This window comes from Lepidochelys kempii, chromosome 10, assembly GCF_965140285.1.
Source record: "Lepidochelys kempii isolate rLepKem1 chromosome 10, rLepKem1.hap1, whole genome shotgun sequence".
Classification (NCBI taxonomy): domain Eukaryota; kingdom Metazoa; phylum Chordata; order Testudines; family Cheloniidae; genus Lepidochelys; species Lepidochelys kempii.
In genome coordinates, this window is record NC_136389.1 from 51,411,197 (window position 1) to 51,434,725 (window position 23,529).

General features: G+C 41.7%; 1 protein-coding gene across 3 annotated transcripts in view; it reads left to right on the forward strand.

Annotated features, from left to right (window-relative positions):
- Positions 1-16,077, forward strand: part of CIB2 (calcium and integrin binding family member 2) — a 135,588-nt gene extending 119,511 nt beyond the window's left edge. For all 3 annotated transcript variants that reach the window (XM_073303557.2, XM_073303555.2, XM_073303556.1), the window contains one exon: positions 15,011-16,077. In XM_073303557.2, coding sequence (XP_073159658.1) covers positions 15,011-15,032 — 22 coding nt within the window. In that variant the 3' untranslated portion in view covers positions 15,033-16,077. The remainder of the gene's footprint in view (positions 1-15,010) is intronic.
- The last annotated feature ends 7,452 nt before the right edge of the window (positions 16,078-23,529 follow it).

Genomic DNA, 23,529 nt, shown 5'->3' on the forward strand with positions numbered 1-23,529 from the left:
ATGTACAGATACAGCCACATTTTTAAAGATACCACTGATTTTGTGTGCCTCCATTTTCTGATACCCAATTTGAGACACACATTAGCCCTTTTTTTTAGAGATGTCTGAGCACCCATTGACTTCCGCTGTAGTTTTGGGTGGTCAGCATCTCTGAAAATTAGGTCCAAAGGATCCCAATAATGGAGGCACCCAAAATCCATGGCCACTTCTGAAAATTGTGGTTGTTGTACCAATAAAATAAAAACCAGCAGGATCTTATTAAAGGGAAAAAGGCAAAATACCACATTTATTGTGAATACAGAAAGAATCATAGTAAGCAGTTAGTTATAGCTATAACATGCCATTCAATCTCATATTTAGTCACACATTCATTCATACAAACACACACACACACACACAGGTTCTGCAAGGTTGTTATCATAGTTACCAGCCTTAGAGTTGCTCATGCCAAGCCACTGGCCAGGTGGCCTGGACATGAGGAGGGAGCAGGGCCTTGTCAGATGCTCATCTGATGCTCCTGGAAGTTGGTTTGCAGAATCAGACCCCAAAGTTCTCACTTTTTAGAGTCTATTTTTATAGGAATTTCTTCCTATGCCAGTCTATGGGAATTGCTTCATCATGCTGTTGCTGAATCAATCAGCAGATAGCACATTCCTGACAGCTCCAAGATGTTATCTTGTTCTTTGGTTCTCCCATTCTTGAGGCTGTTGGGTGGATTCCAGTCTGCCCTCCGGGGGGGGTCCTCTGGTTATTTCCACTTGACGCCTTCTTCAGCCGATGGACACTGGATTCTTAGGCTGGCACCTCCCTGATCATTCAGTTATTATCCACACCAAGCATCCATCCACATACATCCTCTATCTCTATTTTAATCACAATGGTTAATACAACAAAAGGGCGGGGAGTCTCTGGGTGCTGTTTCTGTTGTTAGAGTATTGCTTTGAGTCTCTCTCTCTGTGAATTGCTTTGAGAACAGACTCTGTCTTAGAATGTACTAACACAATTAGCAGCTTGCAAGTTTCACACATAGAGGGAGAGAAACAATACCAAAAACCAAGAGACCTCTTAATTAGTAATATCCTGGAATTTAAACTCTGGGGAATCAAACTTATTTGTGATTTTAATACAGAACTTCTTTAATATGATCCAACATAATCCCCCTTTTGACACTAAGATTTATAATCGTCAGTGTCACTTTCTATGTAGCCTATTCAAGAGAAAGTACTGTGAGGCAATTTGAGTTTGTGATTCCAATTCATGCCACATACATGATCCTAGTGATGTATCTTTACTACAAGGTTCTGGGGCAACAGGCAAGGTGAGGCACACCCACTTTTGAGGAGTCCATTCGGTACAACCTCTAGTGTCCAATAGCTTCCCTCCCTCCCCAGCCCACTGGCTCGAGGTCCAGGGTAGCCAAAAGGATCCCATGTGTAATATGGGGAGTGGGTTAACCTTCAATACCTTTGCCTCCAGGGACTGTTGGTGTGCAATTTTGACAACAATTTCTCCCATTAACAAGTCTGGTTTACAATAGTGGAAACATGTTGCATCCATTCATATTGATAAGTGTCAAACAATGATCTCTTTCTTTTTTGACAAATGCATCAAACCCTTAATATTTCCCAATATGACCCAGAACATTTTGTGTTCCAAAGTAGCTAGTGCAAGTATCTGCATTTCAGTGCATCCCATAGCTATGGCTGTGTAGTATCCTATTTCTAATATATTTTTTTTCTTATGGATAAGCCACGTGGTAGTATTAAGCCATTACTAAAGATTCCATCGGCCTTTTAGGTTACCCAGACCAATTTGGACCAAGTCTACATTGGCATGTACTTGTTTTTGTATCAGGCTGTCCTGTAGCTGGGACAGAAAGCTTAATTTATTTTTAAGTTCCTGCAGGTCTTCAGTATTTTTTTTTTTAAACACACAACAGTGCTAGCAACAACACAAAACACAAGACAAAACATAGAACACAGAACACAATTTCTATTGTGACAGTAGATTCATGGTATTGGGTTGCTTTTCAGCTGGCAGCTTTTCCTGATTTTCTGAAAGACAAAAAGAACATGTTTCTACCCCTTTTGGGGTGGCAGATTATTGCTTAAAATATTTCTTTTACAAATACCCTTGCTGATTGCAGGCAAAACAGAGAAATTGCCCCCATATTTTCCTGTTTTTGTTCTATAGGCAGGCCAGGTTTCAAAGGCTTTTATCTTTTAAGGGTTATGGGGAAATTATCCCACTGTTTAGTCATTAAATCCCTGAGTTTTCCTTCTTATACAGCAGACCAAGTTTATAATGTTTTTCCTGCTGTGTTAAGCTTTAAGTTTTATTTACAGGTAATAACTGAGAAGCATCATTACCATACGACCTTAAAGGATTTTTCCAAAAATCATACACACTATATGTTGTTACAGGGATACTTATTATCATTAAATTTATTAAAATTATCTTGTTATCCCATGCCTTTTATTTAGACAATTTGTTTGCTGACCAGGTATGTCCTTTATCTGCAGCTCCTTTGTGCTGCTAGTTCTTTCCTTCCTTTATCATTTAGATAATTTGCATTTTCACAGAAACTTCCTGCTTTTGGATTTAAAGCCATCAGCAGCTCAGAGACTCTGTCTTAAAAGGGACACAATCAACTTTCACCAGAGTTTTGATTACTTTTAACTTCTGCTTCCAAAACACACAGCAATCTGAAAAAGAAAACCCAACCTATTGTGGCTCCCTTTGGAGCCCTAATAGCATTTTAATTAAGTAGCATGGTATGTTTGCATTTCTTTTGCCCCTTCTACAATATATCCTGCACATGTTCTGGGGCAAATGCACATTCCTTCCATAGTTTAACTTCTATAACATTATCCAGATCCATTTTTACATAAGGTGTCACTATTTCTTTTTTTTGCTTACAGAGTTTTCATGTACCTTTATCAAAGTGACAGTCTGATTACTCAGAGCCATTTTAAGACTCAGTGTTTCTAACATTGCTTCTTTTTGTTTTGTGCACTTCACCCCTGCTGTTGCTTCAGAGAGGCACTGTCTTTTTTTTAATTTTTTTTTTTTTACTACAACTCTCATCTGCTATTTTGTTACAAAAACAAACAAACAAAAAGAATCCAAAATTTTTTTTTATATTCTCCTGATTTTGACTGCCCTGCTGCAGCCACAACTTAAAAACATTTTAAATTTTGTAAAGCATTGAGTTACCTTTTAAGGGTTAAATGCCAAATCCCAAAGCCAAACAACACTAATTACCTGTGTCTAGCAAAAAGGTCTGTCAGTTTTGCAACTTTGAATTAAAGAGTCAAATGGATTTTTAGTGGCATTATTTAAAACAAAAACAAAACTAACTGGTCCTTAGAACTTTACATATTTACACACACACAGACAGATACATACACATTTTCTTTTCCTTAACATCCCTTCCACACTGCTCTGTTTTTTACATCTTACATTCCCTTTATACATTTGAGGCAGTTAAGTTCCAATAGAACCCTCTTATGTTCTTTTAGCAAATTTGACTAAATTGTCCAGTCAAATGATTTTAATCAGATAGTTTATTTTTGCCTGGCTAATTTACAGACATTCCTTTGGAAAAGGGCCCATTTTTCTTTCAGAATGGCTGCAAAGAAACCAAGAATGCTCTAACACTTTTCCTTTTTAACATTTTCGGTTAAAAGTTGTTTGGGTGAAATACAAAGTTTAACTGCTTAATTCCCTCCAGCCTCTGCAGAGTTAACTTTTTTTTTTTTTTTTTACTCTCTTTTCTCTTTGTAATTATGCCTGGGGGTGCCGTACATAGGACCTTCTACCCCTTTACCTGCCTCCCTCCAGCCTCTGCAGAGTTAACTTTTTCACTCTTTTTGTATTCCTGGAGTGCCTCTTTCACTATTTTCAGCTGGCTTTGGGTATTTGTAGCCAGCACCTTCCAATTGTCTGCTCCCTTTTCCATTTGTGCCTTTTCCTCTTTACATGAAGACAAGCGGAGGGAAGAATCCTTACATGCCTCCCACAACAACCAAATTGCTGCTGCATCTCTTTTGGCAGCACTAGAAGGTTTGTATATGAGGATATACTGAGCCAATCTATCCTCTAGGTCCGAAATAGTGCAGACATCAGCTAGGGCTTGTTTAGTCCAAGGACTGTGCCCAAATTTTTGAAGGATTTGTTTAAAAGGTGTAATTTCTTTAACAAAAGGTGAGGTTGGAGTTCCTTCTGACTCCATTCCTCCCTCTAGTACTGGCTTACCCTGTTTTCTTTTAAACATCTTAACATGGATATTTCAATCTCTTTGTCACTGCTGGTATTACTTAGCAAGTGACACAGCCTAGATTCTGAAATCATAGCTTAATCTATGCGTTTTTCCCCTGCTACCTTCCCGGAGGCCAGCAGGTCCCCTGCTACCTTCCCAGAGGCCAGCAGGTCCAGTTAACCTATTTCTCCCTGCTACCTTCTCGGAGGCCAGCAGGTCTGGTTAACCTGTTTCTCCCTGCTACCTTCTCGGAGGCCAGCAGGTCCGGTTAACCTGTTCTTCCCTGCTACCTTCTCGGAGGCCAGCAGGTCCCCTGCTACCTTCTCGGAGGCCAGCAGGTCTGGTTTAATCTGTTTTCCCTGCTACCTTCTCGGAGGCCAGCAGGTCTGGTTTAATCTGTTTTCCCTACTACCTTCTCGGAGGCCAGCAGGTCTGGTTTAATCTGTTTTCCCTACTACCTTCTCGGAGGCCAGCAGGTCCCCTGCTACCTTCTCGGAGGCCAGCAGGTCTGGTTTAATCTGTTTTTCCTGCTACCTTCTCGGAGGCCAGCAGGTCCCCTGCTACCTTCTCGGAGGCCAGCAGGTCTGGTTTAATCTGTTTTTCCTGCTACCTTCTCGGAGGCCAGCAGGTTCCCTGCTACCTTCTCGGAGGCCAGCAGGTCTGGTTAACCTAATAGAAATGCCTAGCTCAATAGAGCTGGCGGTGTGCACACCAATATTTACAATAACTGAGGTTTTTTACCAATATTCCCCCTTTCGCAATTCTCCACCAAAATGTTGTACCAATAAAATAAAAACCAGCAGGATCTTATTAAAGGGAAAAAGGCAAAATACCACATTTATTGTGAATACAGAAAGAATCATAGTAAGCAGTTAGTTATAGCTATAACATGCCATTCAATCTCATATTTAGTCACACATTCATTCATACAAACACACACACACACACACAGGTTCTGCAAGGTTGTTATCATAGTTACCAGCCTTAGAGTTGCTCATGCCAAGCCACTGGCCAGGTGGCCTGGACATGAGGAGGGAGCAGGGCCTTGTCAGATGCTCATCTGATGCTCCTGGAAGTTGGTTTGCAGAATCAGACCCCAAAGTTCTCACTTTTTAGAGTCTATTTTTATAGGAATTTCTTCCTATGCCAGTCTATGGGAATTGCTTCATCATGCTGTTGCTGAATCAATCAGCAGATAGCACATTCCTGACAGCTCCAAGATGTTATCTTGTTCTTTGGTTCTCCCATTCTTGAGGCTGTTGGGTGGATTCCAGTCTGCCCTCCGGGGGGGGTCCTCTGGTTATTTCCACTTGACGCCTTCTTCAGCCGATGGACACTGGATTCTTAGGCTGGCACCTCCCTGATCATTCAGTTATTATCCACACCAAGCATCCATCCACATACATCCTCTATCTCTATTTTAATCACAATGGTTAATACAACAAAAGGGCGGGGAGTCTCTGGGTGCTGTTTCTGTTGTTAGAGTATTGCTTTGAGTCTCTCTCTCTGTGAATTGCTTTGAGAACAGACTCTGTCTTAGAATGTACTAACACAATTAGCAGCTTGCAAGTTTCACACATAGAGGGAGAGAAACAATACCAAAAACCAAGAGACCTCTTAATTAGTAATATCCTGGAATTTAAACTCTGGGGAATCAAACTTATTTGTGATTTTAATACAGAACTTCTTTAATATGATCCAACATGGTCCTTCTTGAACCTGATGTTCAGAGGTCCTAAGTGCCTCCAGTTTTCAGTGACTTCCACTGAGTCTATGGGCATTCAGCATCTCTGAATATCTAGCACAAGGTATTTCAAGTTTGGCACCTAATATCTGATCCCTTTTGAAAATGCTGGTTATACTAGTTTCATCTATTGATCTGGTGTCAGTGACAAAGGACCCCTCCTCCTATCTCTCCTCCCGTCCCCCATGAAAGCAAATCCTTCAGGTGATTAGAGTCAGAAACTCAAGACTCCTGGGTTCTGTTCCTGACACTTCCACTGGTTCATTGTGTGGCCTGTGGTAAGTCTCATAATTTCTGTCTCTCTTCCTTGTTCTGAAAAATGGGGACCCTACTTGTGAAACACTTTGAGAACCTCCTATGAAAGGTGCTAAGTACAAAGCATCATTATCATTAAAATGAAGCCAAATGCATAATTATAAAAGTGATGGTTATATCATCCCCATGCTGCCTGTTAGGAAAATGATGAAGGCCAGTTTCATATTCAGATAGAGAAAGCTGTTTTTACATATTTGCTCTTGCATGTACAACCAACCATGGATTTTTTAAGCCATGTCACACAGCTATGCACTTGTACGTATAGTACAGTCATTATCTTTGGCCCAGCATTTGTCCTGATACCTGCTGTAGTTCACTCATAGAATAGTGACTTTTTTCTCTCTCATTTCTCCCTTTGCAAACCTTTATTTAATGATACTGAGTGGGTTTAATCTCCTAGAGACAGTCTGCCAAGCTTTGTATTGCTGTCAAGGAAATGAAGATGCAGTAAAATGTTTTTGCCTGATTTGCACTCCTGTGTTGAGGAAATGCTTTTTTTTTAAATACTTTGAGAAAAGTCAGCTATAATCACTGACCAGGGCAGAGGAAATATGCATTCTTGGCTACTATCCCAGAAGCTGAATAAGTTGTAAATGATAGTGACAGTTGCTAGTTCAGAAAATTTGATCCCACTGGGTTTATTTCACTCAAAAATGTTATTATTAAGAGCCTGCTTGTCGCTTAATGGAAGCATTAGCACTCTGAACTGGCACTGGATAAGTGTTCTGTTCTACAAGACTGGTTACGTTTTCCACAGGAAATTGTTTTATAAATCATCATGGAAGCTTAAACTTATTTTAAGGCCTGAGGATGATACACAGTGTAGCAATTTGAAACAGGTCTTGAGAAAAACATGACATTAGCAACACTCCAGAGCTGCCAAAACCGGACAGGGAAACAATAGAAAGGATAAAAAGTATATATCCTGATGGGAGATGTACCATCTCTGAACCTTCATCATCTGCCTTCATCCATTGGAAGCAAACAGTCTGCACCTTGGGCCCAATCCAGTTTGAGGTTGAGGGCTCTAAGCTTCTATTGAAGCCACCTCACAAGAGGCACTTAGCATCTCACAGGATCTCCCCACAATGCAGATTTTTCAGATCTTAAGACCTAAGACTAAAGCTAGTCAGGTACCTGGGGGAGTAGGAGGGCTACTGCAGAAAAGTTTGAAAAAATGGGGGAGGAAACACTATTGTCATTTAAAAAAACCCAAAAACTCTAAAATCAAAAACTTTTTGGTTTTTGTTTTATTGACAAAAGTTGAGATTTTCCCCTGGAAACCAGATACTTTCAGTGCAAAATTTAGTTTACTCAAAAACCCTGTTTTCCATCAAAAACAGTAGTAATGGAAAATTTTTGACCAGCCCTAACAAAAATGATTTCACAAGCAATAGATGGGGTTTTTTGTTCATGGAAACTGCAGGTTCTGGGCACTTGGATTTTAGAGTGCTAAAGGCGATTGGGGTTAGGGGAGTTACTAGACACGCTAGCCCTAGAGGTTTAACTGAAACTGGTTTAACACCCCTTTTTTTAAAACCCAATAACTGGGAAGCTCTTTGACAAATGCAATCCGTATCTTACAATCTCCAGGCTAACGGTCCAGATTGTGGTGCACCATATCTGCCTGTGCCATCGATTTAGATTTTTAAAGCCAGAAGAGACCATTTTGATCATCTAATCAGAGCTACTGCATAACACCCATGGGGCTTCCTTGGATTAATTCCTGCTTCAAATCCAAGAGCTGTAATTGAGCTAGAGCATCCCTTTTAGAAAACATCCAATCTTGATTTTAAAAATTCTGGAATCCACCATAGCCCTTGATAAATTGTCCCAGTGGTTCCTTACCCTAACTGTTAAAAATCTGCTCTTTACTTCTAGTCTGAATTTGTTTAGCTTCAGTGGCACCAAGTCAAATGCCTTACTAGACGCATCTAGACAGACATGGTGGATGAAGTATCATTTATTGGACCAGCTTCTGTCAACACTATTACCTTTGTCAACCTAGGTTGTAATCTTATCAACTATGATATCAAGCTAGGTTGACATGATCTATTTTCCATAAACCCATGTTGATTGGCATTCATTATATTGCTCTCCTTTCATTCTTTGTTAATTGAGTCCCATATCAGCCATTCAATTATTTTACTTGGGATCAATGTAGTCTGATAGATCTATAATAATTCAAGTCACCTTGGTTACCCTTTGAAGCTATTTGTCAAAACATTAGCTTTCTTCCAATCCTCTGGAACTTCCCCAGTTTTAAGAGATATTAAAAATCAACATTAGTGGTCCAGCTTGCTCCTGAGCCAGCTCATTTAAAAACTCTTGGATGCAGCTTAACTGGACCTGCTGATTTGAAAATGTCTAACTTTAATAGTTACTGTCTAGCATTTCCTTAGCTACTGTTGGAGTGGAAAATATTTCATCTTCAATTGATATGAATATATCATCTGGCTTTTTCTCAAATATTCTAGTTAGAATATAAATATTTATTGAACATTTCTGCCTTTTCTGCATTACAATTGTCAGTTCTACTAGTTCCAGCTAGCAATGGACCAATACCATTGTTAGGGTTCCATTTATTCATGCTACATGATACACTGAAAATTTCCTTCTGACTGTCCTTAACTCTGTTGGCAATAGATTCTCCCTGTGTCCCTGTGTCCTTTTGCATCCCTTATTGGTTTTCTACAGTTTCTATCTTATAATTTTATTCATTGCTATCAACTTCTTTTTTCATTTGTTATATTGTTTTTAATTTTTATTTTTGCTTTCACTACCTCTAAGCCAGCCTGTTTTTTAATTATTATGGCCTTTTTTCCCAATTCTGGAATTGTGGCTTTTTGAGTATCTAGTAAAATGTTCTTAAACAGCTCTCAATTATCATTCATATTTTTCTGTTTAAATTCTTTCTCCCATTTGATTTGGCTCATAATTATTTTCAGCTTTGTGAAATTTGCCCTTTTATAGCGACAGTTCTCTACTAGGGGTACGCATAAATTAAAATGTCATACAGACAATGACTTGTTTATACTGATCTATGTACTGAAATGTAAGTACAATATTTATATACCAACTGATTTATTTTATAATTATATGGTAGAAATGAGAAAGTAAGCAATTTTTCAGTAATAGTGTGTGGTGACACTTTTGTATTTTTATGTCTGATTTTGTAAGCAAGTAGCTTTTAAGTGAGGTGAAACTTGTGGGTATGCAAAACAAATCAGACTTCTGAAAGGGGTTCAGTAGTCTGGAAAGATTGAGAGACACTGATTTAAAGTACCAAGTATATATATTACTGGTTGGGGATTTATTCTGTTTGCACATAATAAATGTAATCAAGTCATGATCACTTTCACCTAAGCAAGCACTAACTTTTAATTCTGTGATCACTTCCTCTTTATCTGTCAAGAGGTTTAATGTTGAATTCTCTCCCATGTTGGATGCAACACTTTTGGAGTTAAAAAATTGTCATCTATAATATTCCAGGTTGGGGGAGGGGGAGGGAATTGTACTGGCAGCCTGAGACCTCCAGCACATATCATTCAGGTTAAAGTCCTCCATGATAATGCAACTTTGTTTTCCTACACATTTTAGATAGGTGCTTAAAGAGCCAGTCATCCTGTTCCCTATTGTGATTTGGTGCTCAGCAGCAGACACCAACTAGTATCCCATCTTGTTTTTTATATGAAGCACAAGATTATTTGCTTCTGAGTTGTCAGTGACTTGGAAACAGGTAATAACATTTTTTATGAGTGCCACTTCCTGTCCCCTTTATTCCACTCATATGACTCTTTCCACCCAGTTTCAGTAATACCAACTAGATCAAATTAATGCTCATAAATGAGCAATTCCAATTCCTCTTGTTTATTGCCCAGGCTTCTGGCTTTGGGATATAGGCCATATAAAAAATTTCTTCTCTTCAGTGGTTGATTAATTTTGTTCTTGACATCAGGATTTTCTACCACATGAGCTTTCATTTGTTCCTACTTTTCATCCTCCTGTTTTGTTGTTAGTTTAATGCCCTCCTGGATATTCTACCCAGACTGTCCTCTAGAACAGTGGTTTCCAAACTTTTTGGATCGCGCACCCCCAGGGCCAGCTTTAGGGAAGCACCAAAAAAAAAAAAAAAAAAGAGCTGCCAGCGGCGTGCTGCCGAAGACGGAGCGGGGAGAGCCATGCCGCTGAAGAATCAAAGGTCCGGGAGCACTGCTGCCGCCGTGCCAGCAGTGCTCCTTCAGCGGCGCTCCTCCTGCCGCACCCCCAGGGATAGTCTTGCACACCCCCTGGGGTGCACGCACCCCACTTTGGAGACCACTGCTCTAGAACAGTGGGTCTCAAACTTTTTTACTGGCAAGCCCCTTTCACATCGCAACCACATTGCAACACCCCCTAATAAACTAAACACACTTTTTAATATATTTAACACCATTATAAATGCTGGAGGCAAGCGGGGTTTGGGGTGGAGGTTGACAGCTCACGACCCCCCATGTGATGACCTCGCGATCCCCTGAGGGGTCCCAACCCCCAGTTTGAGAACCCCTGCTCTAGATGGTTGGTTCTTCTTCTGAATGTAGGCCATCCAAACTATACAGCCCCTTCTGGTCCATCTTCTATGGGTAATGTTCCACCAAATCAAAACTTTCCCCCTTATAGCCAGCGCTTTGTTTCCAGAACCTTCACATGACCCTAGAACTGGATTTGAATGTTGCCACCTTAATTTATCTCAAACAGAGAGATGAGAAGAATGCAGACTTATTCTGGAGTTCATATGACATCAGCAGAATATAAGCAAGGTACTGAGACCTGAGGTTGTTCCATTGTTTCCATCACAGTACTGAATGTAGAACTGTACCGAGAAAGAAAACCTTTCACATTCTCTAAATTCCCCTGTTTGCTGCTCCTATTCACCGGCTGAGTTCGCTGGCAACTGACTTCTGTACTAAGCCTTGCTACTTAACTCTACTCTCTCGCTACCAGCGGGGATGAACCACTCAATACACTTCAAATACAGGGCTGATGATAGACCCAAAGGTCCCAATCACGCAGTCCTCATGGAAACACAAACAGACATGTCTCAACTGGCCTTTCAGGGATCCAGAAATGTTCTGCAGCTGCATAGGACCTACTCGGCCAAATTAAGCACTGCTATTAACAGGCCTTCCCCCAGTGAGGTCAGTGCAGTTCCATCTGTCTTATTCCAGGACTGAACTTGGCTCACTGAACAGATATTTCTGGGAATATGGACATTCCCTCCTTCCCTCCTCCCCCTCCCCCCCCCCAAAAAAAACCCCACAAAAAACACAAAAAAAACAGGACTTGACAGGACAGGACTTGTCCTACAGATAACTAGCAAGTACTAATGCAGAGTCCAGCCCTGGATCTTAACCATCCCAGGGAATGGAAGTCCACATGTCATTTCAGAACTTGAGCATGATGCTAAGGCTCCATCAACCTCAGGTCTCAGTACCTTGCTTATATTCTGCTGATGTCATATGAACTCCAGAATAAGTTTCCATTCTTCTCATCTCTCTGTTCGAGATAAATTAAGGTGGCAACATTCAAATCCAGTTCTAGGGTCTTGATTCAGTATAGCACAAAGATTGAAGCCATTGCAAATTTCTGAATCAGAGCTTGAATATAAGATGCCCCTGAATTCCATAGGTCTTGGTTTGTAACTCCACCCTCCACAACACCATAATTATGAATGAATCAGTTACTTTATTGTATACACTGTATTCTGGAATAAATTCTTCTCTGTTTCACTGGTATAAATCCAGATCAAAACCACTGAAATCAGCTGAGTTTTTCCAGATTTATATGAGTGTATCTGAAGGCAGGATTTGGACTTACACACACAAGACAGTGTTAAGACATCGCAGTGTTCCTTGCTGAGAGACTAATGAAATCTTCCAGCATCAGAGAAGCATTCTAACCTGGCTGACCTTGTCATCCATTCATGTGCATAGCTCTGTAGTCTGGTTTACAGCCAGAACCAGAACGAAAAGTCTCTTTAATTAAAATTTCTAAAGAACAGCTCGGTAGACTGAGCCTTGGGTTAGTGGTTTTGAAGAACTCCTGGAGGTCAACTGCAGTACACTGGAAAGGGGCTCTAGAAATCATAGTTGTGACAATATTGAACTAAATCGCTACTGCTATGTTACTCCATAACTGAAGCTGCTCTGATTGTGTTTTTAAAGACATATTACCACCCTGTGTATACTTAGCTTTATTGCAAAGAGAAAGGAAAATATGACACTACTACTAGGAAATGCATCTAATTTTTTTTTATTGAGGTACATTGAGGGTTTTGAGTTTGAACTTGTGCTGTGTGATGCTTTCTATCCATCCCACCTCTGTAAATGTGTCCCTGTCAAGTTAGGCTTCCAGAGTTGTTCATCCATGATAACATGGTGAAAACCTTTTTAAAGGGCAGTACTCTCCCTCCTGAGAATAGCATCACTATGCCCCAAGTACTGACATTTAACACACATTTTGAGTAGTTGGGTTTCTCTGTGGAGGCGAAGAGAAAGAATCTTTTTCCAGGCCATTTCATGGCCATTACTAAACAGTGTAGCCTAGTGTATAAAAGCACTGGACTGGGAGTCAGGAGACCTGGGTGTCACCGGCCTTCTGGGTGACCTTAAGCATGTCACTTCTCTGTGCCTCAATTTCCCCATCTGTAAAATGGGAGTAATGATACTGACCTCCTTGGTAAAGTGCTTGGAGATCTGCAGATAAAAAGTGCCATATAAGCGTTAGTTATTATTACTACTGTCCTGAGGCTGCAGAAGCTTCCTAGTGTAGTGGTGAATCCACCAGCTCTGTTCCTGCACCTCCCCTGGCCCATGCATGATTGACAGGGAACGAGGAGCAATGCAGTGTACAAGGAGACCCTGCAGAGCATGACTCTATGCCTCTCAAAATCTTGTCCCTTCCCATCCCACTCCCAACCCACACAGTCTGTGGCCCTCTGTTGAAAAAGGACAGGGGGTTGAACAAGACAGAGCACCTCTTGAACCTCTTTATTAACTATGCCATCAAAAAGCTAGACACAGTGATGGACCAGACTATGGCTCCACTATAGCTCTGGTAGCTTCTTGGTTTGTGGAGTTGTGTACTGTTTAGTGGCAAATAAGTTAACATGCTGTCCTGTAGTCTAGCCACAGTAGACAATACCAGACCCACCCAATGCTGAATATTAGTCACCTAAAGGATCTAACCAATAATGACCTCCTGAGATTGCCCCAAATAAAAACTTCTCCACATTCAGCAGAACTGCCAGAACATTCCCACCAGCCTCAAACACGCACACAACACGAAGCAGAGAAGAGAACAGGGAACAGTTTTCCCTGCCATATCTCCAGTGGCTTAGTGAAATTGTACCTGGGATGAATCCGTCCCATGGTTTCTTGACTGACCTGCAGAAAGAGGAAAGGCAATGTAACATCCGACACAGCTTTTCCTAGAAGATCCTCCTACCAGCAGGTAGAAAAATAGTGCCGTACTGCGGTGTTCTGGGTCTCCATGCTGGCAGTCATTAATGACCAAGGCCCCAGTTCAGCAAAGCACTTTAGCACCTGTTTGAGCAAAATAGGACTTCAGCACATGCTTAAGTACTTTTTTGAAGAAGTAAATTAGCCACTACAATTAAATGCATGCAATTTGCATATGGACACCCCTCATCTGAGGCTCAACAACGAGTTAGATCCAAACTGAAACAGCAGATCTCAAAACCTTCTGCCACTGAACTCTCAATATCCAAGGCTAAGCTTTCTACTTGGGCCGATCTCTGAGAGGTCAAACTCCTTCTGTATATAGACAGGTCCAAGTTTTGAAAGAGTTCAGATCTGAATCTCAGCTTCCTTCCCCAGGACTATATTTAGGAGGGAGGGATAGCTTAATAGTTTGAGCATTAGCCTGCTAAACCCAGGCTTGTGAGTTCAATCCTTGAAGGGGCCATTTAGGTATCTGGGGCAAAAATAAGGGATATTACTTGGTCCTGCTGTGAAAGCAGGGGACTGGACTTGATGACCTTCTAAGGTCCCTTCCAGTTCTATGAGACAGGTATATCTCCATATATTTATTTAGATAAACTATTGTTTTGTGCTGTGAATTACCTTCCTGTCACACACTGATTGAAACTGGAAAGGGAACTCCCTGATGCAGAAGGTTGGCAAGTCAAATACTGTGTCTGGATTTTAAAAAGGGTTGAATAGTTTTGTGGCCAGCACTGCTTCTCACTATCTTTCTATGAGGGTCATTTCTAAAACAATTGAAGATATTAGAGCTTACAGTAAAACGCCCTATTTTAAGTATAGGGAATATTTCTCAAACCAGTAGAAACTTTCAACATGGCATACACTTCTTAATCCTGGCATCCATTCATCATTTGGTACCTGATCCCTTTAGTTGTTGGGCATTCTAAGAGAAGTATAATCCAACCTTATGCTTCATGGTATAAACTGATTACCACAGAGTCAGGAAGGGATTTCCCTTTCACATACAGCACTGTGTGGTTGGCACAGTTCACCTTCTTCTGAAACATCCATATTTGGATAAAGGGCATGATGGACCAGTGATCAGATCCATCCCTTCCCACTTTTCTCCATTAAAATGGGCTCTTTGAAAAAATATCTTATATAACAACATGTGTTGATACATCTTAATCTCTTTTTTCTTTGCAGTACCTTCCACATAAGAATCTGAAGATGTTGGTGTAAGCCACTATTATCAGAAATGACTTGACATCAGTCCTGCCTCTCTGAATCTCAGGCACTTTGGGGGCTTTTGTCCTCTTATTATGGCTTCTTAGAACTTGGCAACAAGGACTGGAATCATTCTGGCCCATGGGGGAAAGACTCATCACTGATCTACAAGACCTTTGGGATGTCTACGTTTTTATCTTCAGTGTTGTCCAACAATGGCATTCTGGAAAAGCGTGGTTGACTGAGTTTTTTTAAACAAAGAGAATACTATTAAATGTATTTCCCTGTAGTTTTTATATTTATGAAAATTTAATATTGTTCTTCAAAGCAAAAAAGAAAGACAGATATAAGCTACAGTGACTTTCCCAGAGGTTATTAACTGAAAGAAAGCACTGGCCTTAAAATAACAAGATGCCTCCACCATTGTGTTACACAGCTGGGGATCATGCATGGAAATCATTTGATTAAAATTTGCAGTCAAGGTCAAGTTCAGGGTGTTGAAGACACCCACATACTGGGTTTGCCATCTAAGCCAGAGAAATGCCAGGTTGCTGGGTTTGGTGCTTAACCCGCAACCAATAGTTTATGGGTTGTCATGTCCCGTATGAAGCTTGAAGTATCTGCCTTTTGTACGACATCTGCATAAGTGATTCACTTCTTCCCAAGACCAACTTTAACTTGTGTCTTTGTTCTTCAAGTAGGTCTTTCCTTTTCTCATGTCTTGGGCGGATACTGTTGGATAGAAGAATACTGTCATCTGTAGCCCCAAGAAGCACAGCACCAGTACCAAGGACACAAAAAAGACATTTTTTAAACCAGCTATGCAATTTTTCTCATAAAATGCATGAATGCAGCTCTGTATTTCTCTCTCCTATCCCTCCTGAAAATCAGCTTTGTCATTCCTTTTTTAAATTCCACTATTGGTTAGGTACTGGAGCATGACGACAATCATACTTGTATACCTGTTCTAACAGTCAATAGAAGGGCTCTGTCATTTACATGGCTTCTGTATCAAAGTCAACTACAATTAAAACAGCTGACTGATTTATCATGCTTTGAGGATTTTTGTCCTGAGCTATAATATGAACATTAATTCCCTTTTCTGTCAGTATTTTCCTCCAATCAGTGTAATCTTAAATCTTTCAGGGAATGTGTGACTGTCCGAAATTTCTGTTGCATATTGACCTAAAGAGCTCCTTAAAGAAGAGAGGTGGGGGGTAAAATGTTCAAAAATACCTAAGTGAGTTAGGAGCATGATCTCTGGTATAGTGGTATAGAGTAACTCCATTGGAATAAATTCAGATTTACATCAATATACCTGAGGTTAACCTCTGTGCCTGGCCTGAGGAAAGCAGATGATCCTCTGCTGCAGTGCTTCCATTCCTGCTTTGCCTCTTCTTATTTCTTTTATTTAGACATTTGCTGCTGTATGTTCTTCTGCTGCTTGATAGTCACAATTTCCTCTGTGTCAGCAGGTGTATGATGCTACAGTCATCTGACTTCTCTGACACTTCTTGGAACTCCAGGACTATATCCTACACATGGCTCCTGTCATCCGGAACCAGGCTCATACTCCCACTTCCTGTTGGCTGGCTCATCATGTCATTATGCATGCTAGAAGCATTGATGACACACTACCACTGGATGGCATCATAACACTATCGCCTGTCCTTTCTCAGAACAGAATTCTTCTAGCGGGTCATTATTTAAACATTCCTCTGACATGTATGATGTCCCTGTGGTCTGTATGAGACTACATTAAAAGAGGAAAATTGTTGTTTCAGCAGAGACACAGTACTACAGAGAGTTACATAGGAATACTGTACCTGATTAGGTCTGTGCTCCACCTAGTCAAGTATCTTGCCTCTTGATACTGGCCAGTACCAGGTGCTTTGAAGGCAAGTGCAAGAAAACTTATACTAGACAATTTTATAGAAAAATTTGTCCACAGGAGAAGTATTTTTCTAACCTTCTGACATTTAGAGGTTGGGTTATGCCCCAATACATGAGGATTTATATCATACGATTATCCATACATAGAATTAATGTAAATGAGGGGGAGGGTTAGGTTCCAGGGAATTTTTTTTTTGCCAGATAAAAGACATTATATACATATACAGTATAATTTTTAAACAATTTAAAACAATGTAATACTGTACTCAGCAATGATGATTGTGAAGCTTGGTTGAGGTGGTGGAGTCAGAGGGTGAAAGAGGGTGGATCATCCGACTGCTCCTCTTGCTGTTCTTTCCAAAGTGCTGGGGGGGTGCTCAACCCCCAGCTCTGCCCCAGGCCCACCCCCACTCCTCCCCTTCCCCCAAGACCCCGCCCCACTCCACCCCCACCTTGCCTCTTCCCGGCCCTGTTCCACCGCCTCCCGCCAAGCGCACCCTGTCCTCGCTCCTCCCCCTCCCCACCAGCCTCCTGAAACAGCTAATTGCTGCAGGCAGGAGGCACGTGGAGGGATGTGGGAGTTGCTGATCCGTGGGGCCACCGCCGAGCGGGAGGCACTGGTGGGGATGGGGGTGGAGGGCAGCTGATGGGGGGCTGTCGGCCCAGCCTGGTTCCAAACCCCCATGGCCAAACAATGTTATAAGCAAACATTACGCAACTTTAAATGAGTCTAACAGATCAGCGACGTCACAATGAAACAATGTTAACCGGGATGACATTAAGTGAGGAGTTACTGTAAATATATAATTTATTGTTGAATCTTATTAAGTTCTTGGCCACAATAATATCTAGTGGCAGTGCATTCTACAGGTTAATTATGCCAGTGTATGTGTGTGTAATTTTACCAATTTAAATATGTTAACTTTCACTCTCATTGGATGTCCCCTGATTCTTTTATTATGAGAAAGGGTAAGTACAAGCACCCATTTTTTCTTCTCTGCACCATTTGTTATTTTGTATGTATTTATCATGTCCCCTCTTACTTATTTCCTCTCTAAAGTCTGAGTCTTTCAGTCTTTCCTCATACACAAATCTTTGCAAGCCTCTCATAGTTTTTGTCATCTCTCTCTGACCCTTTTTATTTCTGCTATATCCTTTGAAGATATGGTGACTGAAACAAAACATATTATTCCAGGTGTGAGCAAACCATTGATTTGCATAATATTTTCAATATTTTCTATACTGTTCTTTACAAATCGTAATATCTTGGTTACCTTTGAACACTGCTGCACATTGAGTACAGGTCTTAATTAAGCTGTCTATAATGATCCACATGTCTTTGTCCTGCACTGTTACGGTTAATATAGAGCCTGCTAATGTGAAGGAGTAATTCAGATTAATCTTTTAGATGTGCATTATCCTGTGCATTGAATTTTATCTGCTTTGTGTTGCTTGTTCACCAACTGCATTAAGTCCCTCTGAAGTGCCTCACAGTCGTCACTGACCTAAATAAGTTTGTGTCATCTGCAAAATTTTTATTTCAGTGGGACTTAAGCACATGCTTAAAGTTATACATGCATAAGTACTGTCCTGAATAGGAATGCTTTCCAGAATTGGGGTCTTCTTGATGAAAGGGTCCATATCACATTACCTGTCCCCTGAGTAGCCAGAACCTCATGCAATATTTTTGCTTTTCTAGATTCTGGCTAGAGTAATATTGCAAGTAAAATATTTGAAACTCTGAAATATAAGTTAAAAATTCTTATAGTGTTATGCACAAAGCAAGAGTCACAGTAGCATGAAAGACCTGAATGAATTCAGATTTCAATGCCACCTGATATCCTGGAATAACAGAGGAGAAAGGAAGCCGGAGGTGTAGTTTTGTATGTCAGTGAAAATGTATAGTGGAAGGAATTGCACTTGTCAGCGCAAGAGAGCCATAATGAATCAATTTGGATTGAAATAACAGAAGGATTAGAGGACTTATAATGTTAGTGCACTATGCACCTTCTCTGCAGGACAGACAGTGGAATGAAATTTGATGATGAGATAAGGAAGGCATTAAAAGATAACAGGATTATGATTATTGGTGCTGCCCTTCAAAATATGTATGATAGAGACAGAAAGGAAGGGCACAGTGAAGCAGGGCTGAGCAAATGTCCTGCTTTTCCTCTCTGAATTTGGTTCCACTTATGTGTGTGCACGCAGTATTCATGGAGAGAGATAAATTACACTAAGTGACTATCAAATTCCCTCCAGTGGGGAAGAGGAGGAGACTGCTCTGGTTGGAATTTAAAGGGTATCAGTATTACAGGGTAAAGTGCCTATCTTTCTTCCGTTCTTATCTCTAAAAGAGCTCCTAACCTTTCCACAGTCTGGAAGAAGAGGAAGCCGAAGAGGGAGCTCCTGGCAAATTCACTACTGCCACCCCCTTCTCGACATGCCCCATGTTTGTGAGACTAGTGACAAGCCAACATTATGTTAGTTCAGGAGCTCCACAGAATACACTGGGGATCAGTCTGGACCACTGTGTTCATGTTTTCCTCAATCAATATCTGGTCAATAGATCCAGATATTCCCCTCAACATAAATAAATAGCTGCTTGTTATACACGTTTTATGTATGGGTAAATGGAGACAGTGAGTTGCCCAAAGCTACTTAGCAAGTCAGGGGTTGCCAGAAACAGAACACAAGCGTCTGGCCTCCCAATCTCACACTGTAACCTCTAGGCAATCCTATCTTTCATTCGGGTATGCTTTTGCATGTAAATATTTTGGGCCCGACTGGCTGCCTTTATGGTGTCTGCATAATTGAAATGTCCACTTCGGTGGCTGATTGTTTCCAGTTGTGATTTTATAGGAGTTTCAAAAATCTTAATTGTTTCTTTGTCAGAAAAGACTGAGGGCCTGATTGTGCAATCTTTACTCATATGACTCATGAAATTAGTCACATGGAAGACAATAGTAAATCTGTTGTTTACATTGTAAGTTTATTTGGAGCAGGAACCTGTCATCTATGTGTGTGTGTCTGTGGCTACAATAAAATAATGATATTAGGATCGAGCCCTGTAAGCAGGTTGCCTAGGCAACCCCCCCCACACACACACTCCCTTGTGCACCCAGCTGCAGCTCCTTATTGTTGGATGCTGCCCCTCCAGCTATGGCATGTTTGAATCCTACCCCTTCCAGGGTAGCAGAGTCCAAAATAAAAGGATAACAGTGAACTTAAAATCAGGGTCACCCGAGGATTAGTCAAGAGGACCTTGCCCTTCTACTCAGGGCTTGTCACTATGCAGTTAATCCTTTTAGTCAGTCTTCTTTGGCCTACACATGCCATCCACGGGGAGGTTCATTCAGGTACCACGTTGGCTCAGGCTCTTGTCTGGAACCAGGCTTCCCTCGTCAAGGAAGAAGCAGAGCTCTGCTCTCCTTCCTGGTCGGCCCTGAACTGGACTAGGTCTCCTTCTTTTAACTCCTCTCTCCATGGCAGTCATTTGTTGCAGGTGTAGCAGGATGGGGCTGACTGAATCCACAAGCTCTCCTCAATGCTCTCAGTGCCAGCATGGGATCTATCTACTCCATCCTGGACCCCTTATTCTCAATCTAGCACTTTCATTCCCTTTCTGTTATAGAAGCCAATCCAACCATTTAGGATGTAGGAAAAAATTTTCATAGTTATTAAATTCATCAGACTCAATTAAGGCTGAATATCAGGAGAGAGTTTCTAGCAGGGCCATCTGTTAGACTGAGAAATGGTCTCCTAGGCAAAGTGATGGAAGCCCCATCGTTTGGGACATGCAATAATGTAATGGACAGTGGACTGCAGGGAACAATCCCACTAGGGCAGAAGATGGGCAAGTAGGGCTTTTCCATCATGTGTTTATGAAAATAAGAGCTGCCTGCTATGACAGTGCTTCAAACACTGTCACAGGAGTTTGTTCTAAAACAGAACCACAAATATTAAATGATTATCAGCTCTTTGGGACAGGGCCTATCCTTTTGTTCTGTATTTGTACAGTGCCTAGCACAATGGGTCCTGGGCCATGCCTGGGGCTCCTAGGTGTTACCACAATACAAATAATAAATAATAACTCTTCAGTGAAGGAGACACCACCAGCCACCATAACACTAACAGTAAAGGACAGAGTGGAACTGCCCAATTGAAAGCCAGCATGAGTGAGTGCATTTTAGTATCTTCTGTAGATTATACAAATGTGTCGCTAACTCCTTCTTCCAGATCATGAAAGAAGATATTAGACAGGACCAGGACCAGCCCCGCTCCCTGTACTACCCACTAAGCCCCTCCCCACAATTTATCTTTGGCCTCTGCACCAGTAACTAATCCATGTGACTGTACCCCTACCTGAGCCAATTGGGACTAGTTCTGAGAGTGAGTTTTTGGGAGATAGTGTAACAAAGGCATCACTGAAGTCAAAACACATTGAGCCAAATTGGGCCAGTTAGGCCCTGAAACATGCTGGGGCTGATACCGAGCTGTATTCAGGTAGGGAGCTGCATTTCAGGCACAAGCTTCTCAGTGCACAGGGGCTTGCACATAGCCTACACCGTCTTTAGGTGGTGCAGCCTGCTTCCCCCAAGTCCCCTCCAGGGGGAGGAGGGTCAAGGTGGGAGCAATCCCTGCCCTCAGAGTATAGGAAGTGCTCCTCCCTCTTCCCCCGACACAAATGCCAGCCTCAGTTGGACCCATTACATTTGCTGCTTTCATTTTGGCCACTGATTTAATTGTTCTATCAAAGACAGTGATCAATGTCATCTGGGAAGATTAACACTGCAGAAACCCAGTGCTGCTTACAGTTCCACTATTCTCCAGGTGTCGAGTGGGTCATTTTTCTTTGAATAATTATCCTGTCATTTTTCTAGAACCAGAAGTCAGGCTTATGAGGCAAACATTGGCAGGCATCCCTTTCCTTTCCCCTTTTGAAAATTAATATGTTGTGCCTTCATTCTGGCTGGCCTTGATGGTGGATTCCAGGCTGCAGGTTCCCAGTGATGGAACGTCCACCTGCAGGGGAGGACACAAAGCAACTGGAGCTACTTAGGACAGCCCAAAGCGTGAGCAATACTGGGCAAGGAGGGTTTGGGCCAAGGCACCATGTCTCTTGGGCACTCTCCCCTAGCAAAGTTCCAAAAGACACCTGTCCTGAACTTAAAGCTGCACTCTACTAGCAGAGAGAACCTGTGGCGGGATGTCCATGATCCTTCTACCTGTCCTCATTCTGAATGACTCCCCTGGAACAGCTGCCCTGCCCCCCATAAGCTTGAGGGGGGGCACATTAGCCTCCACAGCACTCATGCTCCATTTTAGGATTTGGCAGCCTTTGCTAGACAGATGGATTTTAGTCATTCCTCCCATTATATTTACACCCAAGGGCCCTGGTCCAACTCCTCATAGAGCCAAAGAGTCTTACCAGTGACTCAGTGGGTTTTGGACAGGGCCCCAATCCTAATTTCTCAATATTTGTTTTGCTGAAATCCAATCCCCTGGTTCTGTTTTGTCCTGTGAACCCATTCACTTATTAACCCATTCCTGGCTATGCTGCCTCCTGTGAACCCATTCCTTGCTACACTGCCGCCTATTAACCCATTCCTGGCTATGCCACCTCCTGTGAACCATTCCTTACCACGCTGTCTCCTGGGAACCCCTTCCTTGCCACACTGCCTCCTGGGAACCCATTCCTCACCACATTGCCTCCGGGGAACCCCTTCCTCACCACGCTGCCTCTAGGGAACCCCTTCCTCACTATTCTGCATTCATATTGTATTGTAGTTCATAGCCACTACTTCTAAGCTTCTCTATTACACTCACATACTCAGGGAGTTCCTCCCTCTTATCAGTTTGAAATAGATCCAGTGGTTTCTCCTCTGTAAGGAAAAGAAAGCTAGAGGGTGACAGGGAACAAAGAAAAGTGGGAGTAAACAATAGTAAATGTGCTAAAATGCATGTCAGCTGCTATGTGGGGGAGTGAATTAAAACAAAAAAGACTTCAGCAGGAGCTACAAGTGCTCAGCATCTTGGAAAAGATGCTCAGCACCTTGCAGCATTGGGCCCAACAGAGTAATGGAAAAGTCTGGAATAGTTTCCAAGCAAATAATTCTCCATCGAGATGAATAAAAAGCAATTGCTCAGAGAAGGTCCATGCCCAGCCAGAGGGAATTTGTAACTGAGCTAACTTTCAGAGAGAAAAGGGTTGGGAGAGGCAACTGGCTAATAGAGGATTTTTTCATACAAGAGAGGTTATTAGACTCTTGATGTATTATGATGTATGGATGTTACCAATTTTGATAATCATCAGCCGATGTTTACAGCCTTGTTCCCTACTAAGTAAGGAAACAAGCCACTTCGAGACATAAACAAAACGATGCAGTGGAAGGAGAAACGTCTCTTTGAAGATGACTCTCCCTGTTAGATGCGGGTGCAGGGTTGAAAGGCTGCACCTTCCATATACCAATCAATGGAAAAAGCATAGAGCCAGGTCTTAGGGAGAAGGTGCAAGCAGCCTGGAGCATTCACACTCCTGGGTCTTGTACTTCCTGAGTCACAGTGGCCAATGTTACTGAGTAATGTGTGGTTAAGGATTAATGACA